The sequence below is a fragment of the Anser anser genome (assembly GCF_964211835.1).
Source record: "Anser anser genome assembly, chromosome: 1".
NCBI classification, from domain to species: domain Eukaryota; kingdom Metazoa; phylum Chordata; class Aves; order Anseriformes; family Anatidae; genus Anser; species Anser anser.
Genome location: NC_139720.1, coordinates 139,406,751 through 139,423,382, shown reverse-complemented (window position 1 = coordinate 139,423,382; position 16,632 = coordinate 139,406,751). Strand labels below are relative to the sequence as shown.

At 39.7% G+C, this 16,632-nt stretch overlaps 1 protein-coding gene across 6 annotated transcripts in view; it reads right to left on the bottom strand.

Annotated features, from left to right (window-relative positions):
- Positions 1–16,632, bottom strand: part of CYFIP1 (cytoplasmic FMR1 interacting protein 1) — a 68,431-nt gene that overhangs the window by 43,957 nt on the left and 7,842 nt on the right. For 5 of the 6 annotated variants that reach the window (XM_083805581.1, XM_083805584.1, XM_083805583.1 and 2 more), the window contains 11 exons: positions 9,932–10,055; positions 9,660–9,749; positions 8,179–8,256; positions 7,177–7,278; positions 5,724–5,905; positions 4,288–4,384; positions 4,023–4,151; positions 2,818–2,922; positions 2,534–2,625; positions 1,122–1,239; positions 359–481 (listed from right to left, as the gene is read on the bottom strand). In XM_083805581.1, coding sequence (XP_083661707.1) covers positions 359–481; positions 1,122–1,239; positions 2,534–2,625; positions 2,818–2,922; positions 4,023–4,151; positions 4,288–4,384; positions 5,724–5,905; positions 7,177–7,278; positions 8,179–8,256; positions 9,660–9,749; positions 9,932–10,048 — 1,233 coding nt within the window. In that variant the 5' untranslated portion in view covers positions 10,049–10,055. Of the gene's footprint in view, positions 1–358; positions 482–1,121; positions 1,240–2,533; positions 2,626–2,817; positions 2,923–4,022; positions 4,152–4,287; positions 4,385–5,723; positions 5,906–7,176; positions 7,279–8,178; positions 8,257–9,659; positions 9,750–9,931; positions 10,056–14,381; positions 14,484–16,632 lie in introns of those variants that run through there. The other variant, XM_083805582.1, reaches the window with a different exon arrangement.

The following is a 16,632-nucleotide window of genomic DNA, read 5'->3' as shown; positions in this document are numbered from 1 at the left end:
AATGAATGAAGTCAATCTACAAAACATATGTGAAAAGCAATACAAAAGCATCTGGCCAAAGCTCACAGGTGATCGATCACCTGTTCATTAAATATAAGAAGTTATATGCGGAATATGGGATTTTACAGGCTATTGGGTCTTCAAAGCTGCAATACTACTCCTAGCCTTTGAGAACTTATTTGCTGCCTTTCTCTGATAACATGGTTTGGAGCAGGAGGAGAAAAGAAGCAAAGGAAGAGCAAAGAGGAAGTAAGGGAACAAAACACAAGATATATTTTTTGTTCTGTTAAAGCAAAACCTGTCCACGCTCTCCAAACAGACTATTTTCTAATCTGTTTTTATTCCCCAGAAAACATACCACTTCCATGACATGTGCACTCCATTGAGAGAGAAGCTGCAAGCCTTGGAGAGAGAGATCAAAGAGCTTCCGATACTCCGCATCTGTTTTTTGAGCTTCCTGTCGACCAGAACCAGTCACCACCTAGAATATTATTAAACAAACAAAAAACTTTAGAACATGCTTTGTCCAGCATCTGTAGTCAATATTCTAAACGGATTTCTTTTAAGCATTAAAACAGCGTTACGTATCAACACCTGCATACAATATATTAATATCACATTTTTCTTCTAGAGAATTACCTAGTTAAATTTCACAGGTTCTGGTCAAGGGATAGAAACCACTGGTACTCCTAATCACATTGTTGCAGACAAATTCATGACACCAAACACACAAATTCTATTTATATATATATAAATATATGAACCTCATACAATGTATTTTAAATATGCATATATGTGTGTATATACACGTGTTCACTTCATTTTACTTTTTATCTAATCTCTTAACTTTTAACTTTATTCAAAGCATTATGAGCACACATTTGGAGTAAGAGCTTGACAACCTATTTCAAAGAGACGTGGAAAAAAATTCTGGGATATACATATATATATATAAAGGCAGAAGAACACTGCAGTTTGTATGATGTATCAGAGGATAGCATTTTAAATTTTAGTAGTGCAAATATCATGCAAAGAAGGCTACTAGTCTTGTCTTCAGACATTTAACAATAGCTGCTTATCAGTGATGTGAAATCTGCACAAATAGCTCTAATCCCACACACCTCACTGTTGCTGTAACGAGCCAGTTCTGATATGAAACGCATATGGTCTTCTCTGATTTGGATCATCTGCTCACATATATTGTATTGAGGACTGCTGCTGGAAGACGTGCATGTCCATCTGTTCCAGAAGACAAAAAAAAAAACCACCTAAATCAGTTTAGGCAATAAAAAGTACAACTGCTACTAAAAAGAAAGAACCAAAACACGTGGCTTTTTTTTTTTTTTTTTAAATCCTCCTTCTCGTCCATTTGAGGCCTTTCCTCTCCTCTCACCTCTACCTCCAACCCTGCACATGGCAAATTAGTGATGGATTGCCTCTCTGGGTTCAAAGCACTTCTTCCAAGCTTGTTTGTTGTGGTGGTATTGTTTGTTTTTTGTTTGTTTTGTTCTTGCATGTGATTAGGTGGTGGTGGGTTTTTTTGTTTGTTCGTTTGCTTTTTAAGGCTGCTACTGTGAAATACAAACCACCATTTCTCTTCAAGAGCATACACTTATGAACAGGACCGAAAAGGACTGATAGGCAGGGCAGAGGGACAAGTAAAGGCCATGAGATACATTTAGAATGTATCGGAGTATTTTACCTTATTCATGTTTAACTAAGAAGAGCCTATAGTACGCTCCCAAGTAAAAAAAAAATGTATTATTAAATACTATTAACATGTTATCAAGAGGGACACAAAAGACATGCTACCAAGAGTGTCATGTTAAATAGCCTCACACTTTTAGTAGCTCAGTAGGCTCGCTACTCTTGATTTTCCCTTAGCAATTACATGCAGGTTATATGTTTTTTCTGCAGGAATTAAAATGCAAAGCACTACATTCTAAATTTACATAACTGCATAGAGGGAAGGTCTCAGAGGAACACAGAAACGCCCACTAAAAACAAAGCAGTAACTATAAACCATGGAACCATTTCTATAAAAACTGGCTGCATTCTCCAGCCGTTTTGCTGTGTTGCACTCCTAGCAAAAAAAAAAAAAAAAAAAGGACACAAGCTAAGTTGCTGCTCCATATACAATATATACATGCCTATTTTCCCATGCACCACTGCTCACCTTGCTTAGTATAATCCTTCATTTCTTTTAAAGAAAGTTTCATATTTAAAGGAAAAAATAAAAATTGTATTAGTGTAAGATAAAATATATTTCCTCCAACCCAGGTGATAAGCAACGTCACAGATGCAAGAACGAGTTCACCACCATAGAAAGGTCATTAAATAACCTGTCCTTTCAGTTGCATTCACTATGTGAAGTACATTAATAGTGAAATATCCAAAACAAAAAGTAAACCAAGGTGAAAATCCTATTAGAGTAATGACCGCAGACTAACAGGTGATTATAAAAATATACCCTACGGGGATCTGACTATCCCCAGCCCAGACACTCCCTTCTTTATTTCCCTCTTCTCCTTACCTGGATTTATTTTCCTCATAATGGGCACTGGTCTTAATGTATCTTGCAAGTTCAATCTGCATGTCACCAAAGAGTGGGACAACCTGCAATTGCTGTACGCAGGGAACAGAAAAAAAATCAGAATAAATGATTAAACACAAATCTTAGTGAAAGGAAACAGTTATTTACCCACATTAAAGTCCAAAGTGATCTTTTTTTTAATTATATAAAACTGTGTGCATATTTAAAATGCAAGAGCAGTTACCTTTAAAATTACACATTATGAAATGCTTCTCTTAACCAACCTTAAAGAACTTGTCTATCTTGGCTAAATTTATCCTTTTCTTTGCATCCAGCTTATAGATGTTACTGACACTTCCATCCATCAAGTACAATCCAAAGCCCATAACCTGGAAAAGGAAAAAAAAAAACAAACCTCTCTGCATAAGGACCTCAGAGGTAAAAACCTGCTACAGTAACATTGTTCTTCATATCAATAAAAAAAAGTTCAAAAAGCAGAGTCCAGAGACAACTACTCCCCTTTAAATAGAAGATATTTTAAAGCTTCCTTCTCAGGAAAAACAAACTTAAATACAAAAACAAAATTAAAATGCACGCATTGGGAAGAGTTCTTTTATGATATTAATAGTTCCAACATTAATAGCCTGATTCATTATCCTTAAATGATGTTTCTTATTTATAAAGGGCTTAGCAAAAAAAAAAAAACAACCAAACAACCAACCAAAAACCCTCAAGAGTCCAGCTATTTTAACATTTTTTTTTCCACTTCCATTTTATTAAAATTCTTTATGTGCAAACAGATATCTAACCGAAGTTTAGGACTAACATCTCTGAGCTGTTCCTTTTTATGGCCTTCAGCATCTCTCTGAATTATAAGCACAAGAGCTCAGAAACATCCAAAAAAAAACCAACTATTTATATTTTGTCCAAATTATTCATTAACATAAACCTGTAATTGAGTATTTACAAGAGCTGAGCATTAGAAACTTAGTGTGTTCAAAGCACACATTTACTGAACAAAAGGCCTAAATATGAAAGATGCCAGATATTTCTACAGACAGAATGCAAATGTTCTAGTTGTGTGCTTTAGTTTGGTCACAACAAATTGAGTTTTTTAGAAGTTAAACACCAAAGTGATTGAAAATATTTGTCACGAGACAAATACTCAATTTTCACTCTATACCTTTTCTTCCACTGCCAGTACACGCAACTGGTAATATCGACCTCACTTCCATAGAATTAGTTTCCTAGCAAGGCTACAATTCAGTTGGGTCAACTTCAATTTATGAACAAAAATGGATTAGAAACTTTATAAATATTTAGCATGTAATATTAAAAAAAAACAAAAAAAATGGAGAATTAAAAAACAGGAATCATCTGAATTACTCAATTCATCTGGTTCTGGCATAAGGAAGCAAAAAACAACAGGAATTAAACATTTACATCCTGCTTCAATCTTTCTTTAAGTTTGTACTGAAAAGAAACCTACTTTCAAAAGCATATGCTTCTCACTGGGTGTTAGATACATTTTGTTTTCATAGTAGTCCACACATAAATTCACAATATCTGCAAGCAGTTCTTCATAGCCAACAATCACTTCCAACTGCTGCTGTAAAGACTGGGAAAAAAAGGAAGAAAAAAGCATTAGTCAAAGAATTACACTACCACAGGATCAACGGTTACTACCAAACTAAAAGGATTTTAATGGTTTTGTAAAGCATTCAGTATTTTGCAAAAAGATAATTTGAGCTTACTTGTGTTATCTTGTTGTGGTTAGCAAGGAACATGGAGAGATTCTGGGATTCTTGGATGGACTGAGGATCTGCCATTTTCCGTAGGAACTGAGCAGCTCTTTGTAAACAGAAGAAAAAAAAAACAGTATTTCCCTTCAGTGGCACTGCTTGTAAGCAAATTTATCCCCTCAATTAAAACACACTTATCTTCATATCTACCAGACAGTCAGTGGAACTGCAAGTTGTCAACAAACTTGTACCTGTCAGTATAATGGCAATACCATCAGTGCGTCTCCCACCTCCAAACCCCTGAATCAAGCAGAAAGAGAACCTGAGAGACATGGTCTCTACTTTGTTGCCACAGCTTTATAAAACTGTATTAACCAAACACAGGCTATGGATTCTATAAAGCTGTGCCAAGAGCCTTGGCACAGGGGAAGGCTTTTTTACAAAAGAGGGAAGGCTTTTTAAGAAAACAGCTGAAAAGAAAGGTGAAAGTTCCCTATGAGAGATATACAGATACAATATATCCTGAATTAACTGCTTTTCAATCAGTCCCACTGCACCCTAGTTAAAAGACCCAGTTCAACCCAAATTAAAAACTATTTGGTGAATTTCCCAACCGATGCAGGTGGCGATGACTCTACAGATCCAAGCCACGTAACAACCCAGGAAAATGCAGCCCTCCAAAACCAGAATTTATCCTCCAACAGCATGCCTCCAAAGAAAAAAAAGGCAAAACAAATAAGTTTAAGAGGTCTCCAGACACAACAACTACAAAGGGCACCTACTGGTAGGGGTAAATAAATAAATCTCACATAAGTGGATCGACACAGATAAAATTAACTACTTGTCTGAATGCTTTTCTTTATGAAAGACCACAGATGCTAGAGCCAGCATAAAGACAGACTATCTTCCCCTGCTGCCCTGACCACTGTGTCCAACAAAAGCTAACTGCTATCATCTGGCTGCCCCAGCAGAACACTCAGCTGCTGATACTCTGCCCTCCTCCCCTTCCTGCTACACCCGCAGCCACCACCTCTTAACAGCAATGCTGGGATGTCTTCAGAACAACTCTCAGCTAACAAATATCAAAACTGGATGCCAAAAATAGGAGCAGCACAAGTGACCAGAAAGTCAGTTTTCTCTGAAACTTGAAAAGCTGCATTGAGCAACGTATATTAAATGCATTCAGTGTTCACCAAGATAGAAGCATTTCATAGTTTTACAGTAAAAGACAGAAGAACCTTCTGTTGCTTAAAGAACAGCATAAAGAAAGGAGATTTACTCAACTGCTTAGCTGCAGTCATCGTACCTCTGCTTTCAAGGTTATCTGTTTTACCTGTGAAGGGACTACGTTTGAAGAGAATTCTGTCCAAAAAAGGAGCAACTGCTGCCATCTCGTGGGAGGTCTGCCTCCCAGCAGCAGAGACCCTGGTCCTGCTCATTCAGCTTACCGCTTGTAGGCCGAATGGTCGTTCTTCACGCTGCACTTCATGTTTTTAAGCTCATCTAAAACTGCAAACATGTTGATAAATTTGCCCAGTGTGATCAGATATGCTTCAGAGACAAAGTCTTTTCTCCTTTCTGCGTGGCACAAGCGTCTCACCTCCCCACAAAACCGTTCAATTGCATTTCGCTAACGGGGGGAGAAAAAAAGAGGAGTCAGGGAGTAAAAGCCATGATGTTTCCAGGAAAACAAAGTTTTATCACACAACTGGAGATCTGACACCTGTCTGTCTTCCCCTCTATGCCGGTTCTTTCACTGTCACAACACTTTTGGTGCATCCACAGGGTCCAGTGAAAAGCACCACTGAAGTAGAAAAAAAGCATGCAAGGCCAACAAGACACCAGGCACAAGCTTTCCAGTTCCACCTGTGTGCACAAGTGTCATGAGTGATTTTAGCCACAGAACATACCTGGCACAATGAGAAATACTCTTTGCAAACTGAAGTCATACAATTTTCAAATCCCTTTGAAACAAATGATTTCATATTCTTTAGTGAGGAAACATATACGCATTAAAAGGCAGATTATAGGTATGTTCTCTTAAAAAAACCACCAGTGATTAGCAGTACTACATGCCAATTTGCAAAAACATCCTTGCCCGTGGTTGAGGCCTTATTTCCAAGTACACACTAGGGCCGTTTGAGATGGAGATTAAAAGTATGAAGATACAAAAGCTTCAAATGTAAAGGGGAATCTGTTCTTAGTTTAGGACAACAATCTTGAATGAAAGGAGACTGTTTGTAGTCAGTAAGATCCACCAGTTCAGGAAGATGACAGGAAATGTCACACTGCATTCATTCTCCTCTTCCTACATGCTCTGGGGCTTGCAGGCTCTAACTGTTCCGGCTGCCTCAGAATAATGCCTGGAAACATCCTCAGCCCATTGAACAAAATGGCAAGCTGCCAGCACGGGAGGAGAAAGCAAGACAGATGGCTGTTCTCCAGTCCATGTTTAGTTTGCGTAGCTGACAGGTCAGAAAAACTGGGTTAGCTTGCCTCTACTACAAATTTCTGTAGCAAAGTTGCACCAGCTGCTATGATGCCCAGACTTGTGGATCCCTTGCTCTCCAACAAATGATTCCTGTGCTGCAACACTCTCACGGATACATGTGAAGTGTATTACGTTTCTATTTCCTTTCCTCCTAAAGTGCCAGAGCTGTCCGCATGTGCTGGGCAGGGACCACAAGCAATTACCTTCTATTTTATGCTGAAGGTCTTATGCCTTCAGGATTGCCTGAAGTTTTTAAGACAGGTGTTAGAAATGCTATCCTTCTATGAGACTTTTTTTTCTCCAAAAAGTATAATGATTAGGTTGAGTATCTGAGCACATACTATTAACCATACCAAACAGGAATATAAACATAGAAGCTTACTAACAAACTTTGTTTCCATTCCTTTTACCTGAAAATACATAAAATTCATCAGTTTTGTGACTTCTGGTTCCAGAACTTCCACTGTTTTCTCATAAATTTCTACTCTGTTAGGCTGTTCGTTGCACTTGACCTGAAGAAAATTAAAGAGATCGTTACACTTACAGCTTTCCCTGACAAAGCCTCACAAACTAAGAATCCAAACAACAACTTCAGAAAATATATTATCATTCTGAAGATATAAATTTAAGGCATAAATTGCTTGGTTTGGTAATTCTATGATTGTTCTCTAAGATACAGTGCATGTTTAAAAAAAAAAAAAGGAATTAAGATTTTTCTAATACCTCACAGCAAATAATTTAGTTTTCAAACACTTCTGTATGGTAAGAACAATATTCTTTCCACATTATTAAGCCATTTGCTCAAAGTCATACACTAAAATAGGGCCAGAACTAGAAGATAAATCAGATTACTTGATTTCCACTCTAAATATTTAAACTATGGAATAAACCTTGCATTTCAGTGCAAAAATAATTGCATTACACATTCCTTAAAAAGCATGCTGTTGTCAACTCGAGGTTATAATTTTGTTCAGTCTTCTGATGTATCTTAACATTCTTCCCACTCCATGCTTGCACAACCATTCCCAGATACCTGAGGCTGCCTATAGACTTGTCATCTATTCACAGGGGTTTGTTTTCATATACAGATCAAGGAAACACTGCATAGTTGAGATTTAGAAAATGACTGCCTAGGATATCTACAAACCTAAATGCATAACCTAAATGTTAATTATTACTTGCCATATCACATGTTTAACCTGTTCTGAATTTAAATATTTGAGAAAAAAAAAAAAAAAAGGCTAACTGGTTCCCAAGTGATAAAAGACACTACGCTATGGCATGCCAAGCTTGCTAATTCAGGAGTCTGAATTCAGGAACACCATAAATTTCAGAGCTTGTTTAAAAAAAAATGTATTCAAAACAAGAAAGAAGTTCACATCCTGCATGACAGTTCAGTTTTGATCCTTTACCTGTGGAATGGCTCTTGAGCAGCTTCTCCAGGTGTATAACATTACAGCATATTCCTGACCCTCTTCTAACATTTCATTCTGTAAGAAAGACATTCAGTAATAATTAGGCATTGTAAAACAAAAGGGTTAAATCCACTTGTCTGCCATTGTTCCAAACAAACCTATTTCTCTTATCGGAATGTGTATGTACAAACACATGTATATTACAAACTGAATATGTCATACTACCTGTATGTAAAATAGCATGACCATAATAAATAGGTGCAGCTGGCACATTACATGCATCAGAGCTGTCTGTACCACTGAAATAAACATATTTGAATTAATCAGTTATAGAAACCCAGCTTGCCTATAATCCAACAGATAGAAAAATTCCATCTATTCTCAGTCACGTTTTAGCATCCAACCTAATTCTGAGAAAATCTTCGTACCACTTCAGCCAGCAAACACCTATGAGATCACTAGTTGACAACTGCAGCAATTGCACCTACTTACTGATAAGAATCTCCCCAGATCAAATTATCTTTGGCTTTGTTCTTCCCAAAACTAAAGACACTATGATCTATAAATAAAAGCTGGGGACTGCAGGTAGAATGTTCAAGGATGGAAGAATCAGAACATGCAAAGCAGTATCTTAATTTACATGTCCAGGAAGAGGACTGACAACATGCACACAATCAAAAGATGGGTAAGGAGTCACCAGATAATTTTAAAGGTAGACTGGTGTAAATTCACATAGTTTTCAGTAGCATGTAATCAGGTGCTTAACATATCCATTCCACAGTTTGTGAACTGGCTTCTAGAACTACAAGACATATTAATACCTCATTTTTCAAAAGTGCATGAAACAACTGAAAGTTCAGTACAGACAAGTGTTTGCAACCTGTAAGTTCTTTTGTATCCCACAATAGCAATACTGTCAGCAGAGATGGCATTACTAGTATGAAGGCTTATCTTCTGTTGTGGAACTGTTAAAAACCACAGAAGAACTTACACAAAAGCATGCCAATAAACCACTAACATATACACTCACCACAGAAGACCTTATCCAAAAACACGCCAATAAACCGCTAACATATACACTCTAGAGTGAAGAAGCCAACAAAAACCCTTCAATACCACTAACCCGACAGAGAAGCAGAAGAAATTTGGGAGGATGGAAATTTTTAATTTTTCATTTAAGTTACAACAGAAAGCTGCAAACACAACTAACTCGCCTCAGAATACTGGGAAAATGCACAGCGAAAGCAAGAAACTTTTGATCAACGTTGGTTGATCAAGAAAAAAGTAAATTGTAAAATTATCAAGAAGTACATGTACAAAAAGAAATGCCACATGCTTTTTCATCTTATTGCCTCCTCAAAGCGTTGTAGGTAACCTGGATTCATTTTCTGTGACCACAATAATGAAACGCAAGAGGAAATGTTCTTCTCCTTTTATTCCAGGTAAAAGAGAAAGTACGTATCTGAACAACTACTTACCATGCTAGAGTGGACTGTAGCTTGCTCAATATATCTTGCAATACCAGTGACAAATGCATTTCTGTCCTCAAAGTTAGTGTTGAAGTTTGGCTGCAGAGAAAAAAGATAGAATCAAATCCTTGGTGGGGAAAAGAATTTATATATATTGTAAATACGAACGTGGGTTTTCTTTTTTTTCGGTTGCTGTTGTTTTGTTCATTTGTTTGCTTTTTAATAGCATACACTCGTGCAAAAGATCTGCAAAAATACTTTTTCCTAAAATGACAACAGACCTGGTAAAGCAGAGATGATGGTGGGGGTTCAATACATGGTTGCTGATCTGGCAATGGTAACTCTTCCAAGAGATCCACATTGGACAAGGCATCCTCCAGTGTTACTTGAGCAGTCATTTTGCACCTGTGGTTTAAAACAAAACAAAATATATATATATGTGTGTATACATGCACGTACATGTAGAAAAGCTCTGTGAACTCCTACTGTTGGGGGAAATACGCAGTTTCCCATGAATAAAGACATGTCCTAGACACCATAATGGAAGGGAAATAGTAAAACTGGAACTCAGTTTTAGCATGCAAGTTTAGAAAAGACTTTTAGGACTGACAACCTCCTCCTTACTTTTATGATTCGAGAAATGTTTCTCCTTCCCCACTGCTGCACACCAGAAATGCAGCAAAAACAGAGGAAAAAATGACCTCGAATGCACAGAACAGAAGTACTGCCCTCAAATCTAACCATAAGGCCATGTGACGACAACCTGAAGCTGTAAATAAACAAACAAACCACCACCACCAAAAAAAAGCAAAAACAAAAACCAAAGCAAAAGGAAGGAAACGCTCAGAACAGATAAGCTACCTGCCCTCAGAGACCAACCGGCATCCGAAGCTGTAGCGGCAAAACCAACAAACCACAGATGGAGAGAGCTTGCCAGCAAATTCAAACAGCTACCGTCGGAAAGATCTGCAGGCCTTTTGCTTCTTGAAACCACCACTCCAGCTTTCCTTCAAGCCCGAGCACGTGAGGTTTCATTAAAATAAATAAACAAGCAGCATCCTTATCATGCAGTTTGCAATCCCTGCTGAAAAATGACGAAGGACTGGACTGACAGGAGTGCTCACTGGCAGAGCTGCCCTTGGACGCTTGCCCAACACCATCCCACACCCAGCTTGAGCTTCTTCACATCCACCATGGTTATTCCCAATGAGAGGCAGGTAAAAAAACACGGCATCTTCCCTCTGATAAATAAACAAATGTCAAAAAAAAAATCATGTCCGGGCACAAGTCCAGTGAGGAGGTTGAACTCTTTAACAGTTTTAGCCTGAAGGCAATGGATGAGAGTTGCTAAGAAGTCAGAGCACCGCAAATAAACGTTATTTTAATATTTTTGTTCTGAGTATCTATAGATGAAGCTTTAGCTAAAATAAAAGCCAACGCACTTTACCTGCAATAGTTTAACTGAGAGGCTCCTTCCAACTTGAAACTTCCCCTCCCCACAGACTCACTACCAGAGCAGAAATCACCACTTGCCCAGCTCCCTCCGTGCTGCAGCATGGGACAGGTGAACAGCCACAAACCGCTACAAAAACCTCCTCCACCCATACTCAAAACCCATAGAGAAATAAGGGTTCCCCATTTCAAGCTAAAAGTTACTCCACTTAACCACATAAAGGGGAGTTGTCACTTTATGGAAGAAAAGTGACAAGGTGCTCTGACTCAGTCCATACATCCTCACCATCACTTGTAAGGATGTTTGGAGCACTGTGTCCAGTTCCGGGTCCCCCAGTACAAGAGAGACAAGGATGTACTGGAAAGAGTCCAGCACTGGGCCACCAAGATGACCAAAGGGCTGGAGCCCCTCTCCTATGAGCAGGCTGAGAGAGCTGGGGCTGTTCAGCCTGGAGGGGAGGAGGCTCACGGGGATCTCATCGGTGCCTACAAACACCTGAAGGGACAGTGCAAATAAGATGGAGCCAGGCTCCTTCCAGTGGTGCCCAGTGCCAGGACCAGAGGCCCTGAGCACAAACTGGCACCCAGGAGGCTCCCCCTGAGCACCAGGAGCACTTCTGTGCTGTGCGGGTGAGGAGCCCTGGCACAGGCTGCCCAGAGAGGCTGTGGGGTCTCCTCCTTGGGGATCTCCAAAAGCCGCCTGGAGATGGGCCTGGGCAGCCTGCGCTGGGTGGCCCTGCTGGGGCAGGGCTTGGGCCTGGCGGCCTCCAGAGGGCCCTGACAGCCTCAGCCACTCCGTGTTCCTCCACCTCAAACACATCCCAGTTCCCCAGCACAGAAGAGAGCCAAGAATATAAATACCTGGAAAGTAAATTAAAAATATTAACCAAAATATAAGCAAAACCCAAATCCCTTCTCACTTACACTGCCACCACCTATTTAACAGCACACTTTAGAGAAACCCCTCTCAGCAGGCGGGACGTGTGAGGCAGGGGAACACAGGCTTCCTGCTGCCCCTGGACTGTGAGAAGAAACACAGGACGGCGCATTTTTTCCAAGCCCTTCGGCATGATTTCACAAAGATAACTCAGCATTTCTGGAACCAGGAGAACGTAACTAATGGCGTGCAGACTGTTACAAAGGCCTTGTTTTATGGTCGCTCACGGCCTCATTTGGTAATTTTGATCCGCATGCCTGGTGCTTGGTTGGCCAAGCCAGCATTTCAGCGCACCAGTTCCCCGCTTTTTTATTCTATTATCTAGCAAGACGTGAAAGAGGAAGAAGCTCCTTCCTGCCCATCTCTGACACATCTGCAGATGTGGCGAGGGACCGGCTCTGCTCGCCCTCAGCCCCTGGGACCGAGCAGCAGAGGCCTGAGAGCAGCGAGAAGGCCAGGGCTGCAAAAGCTCCTGATGCACAAGCCCCGCGACCCGGGCAGCAAAGATTTTCTTCAACGTTGCTTCCCCCCCACTTCCTTTTTTCCTGCTGATGTTAATAAAACCAGCTCCAAAAGACAAAAGTTATTTCTAATGTACAAACATGAATGGCTGGCAAAAACAGGTTTGGGCTCCCCCGCCCCTCAAGTATCAGGAAAATTAAATTAAGGAAACTAAAATTCCCAAGACACGAAACTGGATGGTTTTGCTTCCTTGAGACTCATTCAGTCTGAGTGAAGTTACAGGTGAAATTACTGGGCAGCAGCACCAGCATTTTGGCAGAGAACATAAGAAACTTCAAAGACCTCCTTAAAAAATCGTAAGCCAGTCTGATTAGGAGTTTACCTAAATGAGAACAAATTAAAACACCATAGTTACTCTGATAATTATAGTTACCCAAGTCAATTTACCCAAGCTGTGAGGTTTACTTTCTTACTACATTCCTGTGATGCTGTGTTTTCAGCTTTGCACCTACCTGAGGTTTTCCAGGATTGTTTTTCTCAAGTAGAAGACATGTATGAATTACTTTTGAAATTATCCTTTTTTTTTTTCTTTCCCTTGTTGTGATCTTTGCATCACAACCCAGCATTACAGCACTAAAGTCAAAATGTATTCCAGGAACACGTTTTCCTAGAAATATACAACTTAATAAAAACAAACAAGCATTCATTACCTTTCATCCTCCCTCCAGGAGAGGGACTCCCACGCACCTACATGCTGGTTAGCTAGATGTTGGTGTCTGATGAGCACACTCAGCTTCCTAACTGAGACAGCAGCGTCTGGGCCGATTCCCAGCCTCTTTTTCTGGATTTCAAACCCAGCGCACTAAAAATCTCTGTCTCCTGTACGGAAAAGCTTTAGTCTTACAGTGCAAAGTCCCATCACGTCCAAAGGTAAGAGGCATCAATCACAGGGTTTTCTTTAGGGAAACTTCGTGTATGCTAGCACAAGGTCACTGACTAGCTTTAATTAAGATATGCTTCTTCTCTTTCATTGCTGAAGTAGACAAGCATTGGCCTGACCTGCCCAGAAAAGCTTATGCTACAGAGCGTACTGTGCTGTCTCCATGACATTTTGTCCACAAGACAAACAAAACCAGGAAAGGCAGCAGACCTTGAAGCTCCTTTAGCGTTATTTACATTTTGATCTGACTTAGGAACTTGCTTATTATTCGGCAACGTATTCAGACAAAAGGTTTGCTGATCTATCTTAAGTGTCATCATTCTGTACATCGTTCACAGTCATGCAGTGGCATGGCACACAGTGCCCTGCTCAACATTGCTCTGATATTTAGAGATGAGGTCGATCCTAACAGCAATCAATACACCTGTTCCACATCTCCATCCCTACAGAATAACATAATTGCATAAGATTAATTCCAAGCATATCAGAAAATGCCCAGCATGCATCTTTCAGCTTGCTCTTTAGGCCCTTCTGAAGTTTCAAACTATTTGGAATAAAAAATAAATAAATAAATCCCGTAATTTCCTCCTGTGTCTTTCTTTTGAACAGCAACAACAAATCAGAAGTTACCAGAAGAAAATAATAAAAAATAGAATGTAAGGACTGAGAAATCAGAGGGTAGAGAAAAGTGCATTAACTCCACAATCACTATGAAAAAAACGAAGACTGCTGTAATACAATTCCACTTTCAAGCTCAAAATTTTAAAAATAAACAAACAAAAAACCACCCAAATCCTAAGGAATTAAGGAGGCAGGAAAAAAAAACACATAAAAACACCACCTTTGAGTTTTTAAGATTTCTCCCAGTGACAGAGTTATGCAAGGCAAACTATTTATCAAGCAGAAGATAAGCGACAACTCACAAATAGTCTATAAATACCTAAAACAGGAAAACGTTGGTAGATGATAGGAGATAGCTCTTAAACATGTCAGCAACAGCACCCGAGATCCAGAGGATGTAACTTGTAGCTGGCAACTAAGTCTTAAAAAAAAAAAAAAAAAGAAAAAGAAGGGTAAAGCAAATGAACTTAAGTAACTGTAGGCTTCCTGAGACCTCCTTGTAAGCGCAGAAATTACCAAGCAGTTCCTTTTAAGCTTCTGCCACAAAACATTTGGGCAAGACTTCCCCCAGGAACAGCCTCTAATGGCCTTCAGGATCTATCCATCTGAACTTTGCAAGGACACTGACTGTCAACATGAACAGTTCAACCTCCTAACCGGGCTTGGTGATCTACTTACAGATGAAGAACAAAGCCCTTCTCCGCAAAAAGTATTCGATAAAAATCGTTGCCTGTTAGGTAGGAGCAGAGTGTGCAGCACAGGACGTGTGACGAGCAGGGGTTCAGCACCACCTCCACGCCTGGTCAAAACTGAGCCACCCCGCTGACGGGCTGCTTGCACGCACTCGCTGATCTGCAGCTTCACGTGGCATCTGGGAGACAGCTGCGCTAGAGAGCTGCAAGAGGTGCAGTGTATCTGTTTTTCACTTCTGCCTGAGGTTTTTTCCTCCCAGTTTAACAAGGTTGCCAGAGCACCCAGAGGTCGACGTGCTGCTCTCTTCCCTGTGTGCACTTTCTGGCATCTGGTTTCTATCGAAGCCATGAGCTCCAGGAACTGTTGCAGATGCAGTAACATGCCTGGATCTTTGCTTGAATACTGCACCATTTCTGTCAACCATGCATGGCTTTACAAACTACACAAGTCAGACCACAGGGACTCATCTGTATCTACACCAGTATCTTAAAGACTTATCTCAAAAAAAAAAAAAGAAAGAAAAGTACTTATTTTCATTTAACCGTGAGTTCTGAGCATGCTTGAACTTTTAAAAGCATGAATCCATCAAAAATACAGTTATGCTTCAAACAGCCTGACAGCTGTGAAATCCACAAATGCATTTAAAAAGGAAGTGATATAAATAAAAACTTCCTTAAAAAAATATTTCTTATCCAAAAAAACTGAAGAATCATGCAAAAGTCTGAGATAAATAAGGGTGGCTTTAAATGACTTATCAAAAAACTGCTGGATTACACAAGCTCTAGAAAATTTTATGATTTCACAGATGAGAACACTGTTATATCTGACTGAAGGCAGGTGCTGGGAGGGGATTCCCTGTGCCTTTTTGCAGTCCACTGGACACATTTTTTCATTTTGTTTTTGAACAGACGCACTGCATCTCCAAGTGCTTGTGCATGTTCCCAGGCTCAAAATAAAACAAGGAGGAAGTCTGTCTGCACTTTAAACAGCACTTCCTTTGACACTGGCTCTTTTCTTTCCTAAGTCTCCAAAAGCATCTTTGAATTTCAAATTAAACCAGGAGTCTTAAACTAAGCCTAGCATGGATTCCGAAAATTACGATTGCAGTGCAATCTGTGAATTGAAATACCTTGGCATGAGTTGTTTTGATTTTTAAAAATAGGCTTAAAATAAGTAAATGAACCAAAGCTTACCCTACTTTACAGGGCAGGATGCAATGATGAAAATCGGATAATTCTAAGTGCAGCAGCTAAGGAAGGGGAAAAGAAGCACATCCTCCAAAAAAGAGGCACGAAGGTATTCAAGCAGACCATCCACAGTAGGAGAGAAATTAAAATAGGGATAAACTTAAAAAGACAAGCGAGTGATCTAATGAACTGGGACCTCAGCAAACTCCATAGGAATCAGTGACAACACTCCCACAGGAACAGGCTGGCTCTAGGCAGCCGGTGTTCAGTTCTATCCCTATAGCAACGCAACATTTTTCTCATTTCTTCCGTTCCCTTGTGCCATTCTTGCATGTGATTGGCTTGCAGAAAATCAATTGGATCATTTTTCTATGAAGATAAATTGATTCAATATTCCTCGTAATGTTCCAACAAGTTAAACCATGAGACCGAACACAAAAGGCCCTTATGAAGGCAAGAGCTAACAAAAGGGACTGATTTTCTCTTCCAAGAACAGTACAGCAACAACTGTGATCCTCACTTTTCTTTCAAACTTCCAAGATCTCTTTCAAAATTTTACTTTTAGTTTTCTTTTAACTTAATTATGTTTCAAAATTGGCAGCTGATCAACTGTGGATCTATCGATTCAGACTGAGCAGAAGTGATTTTAACAAATTGATAACTAAACTGCTTTAGAGAACAGCAATATGC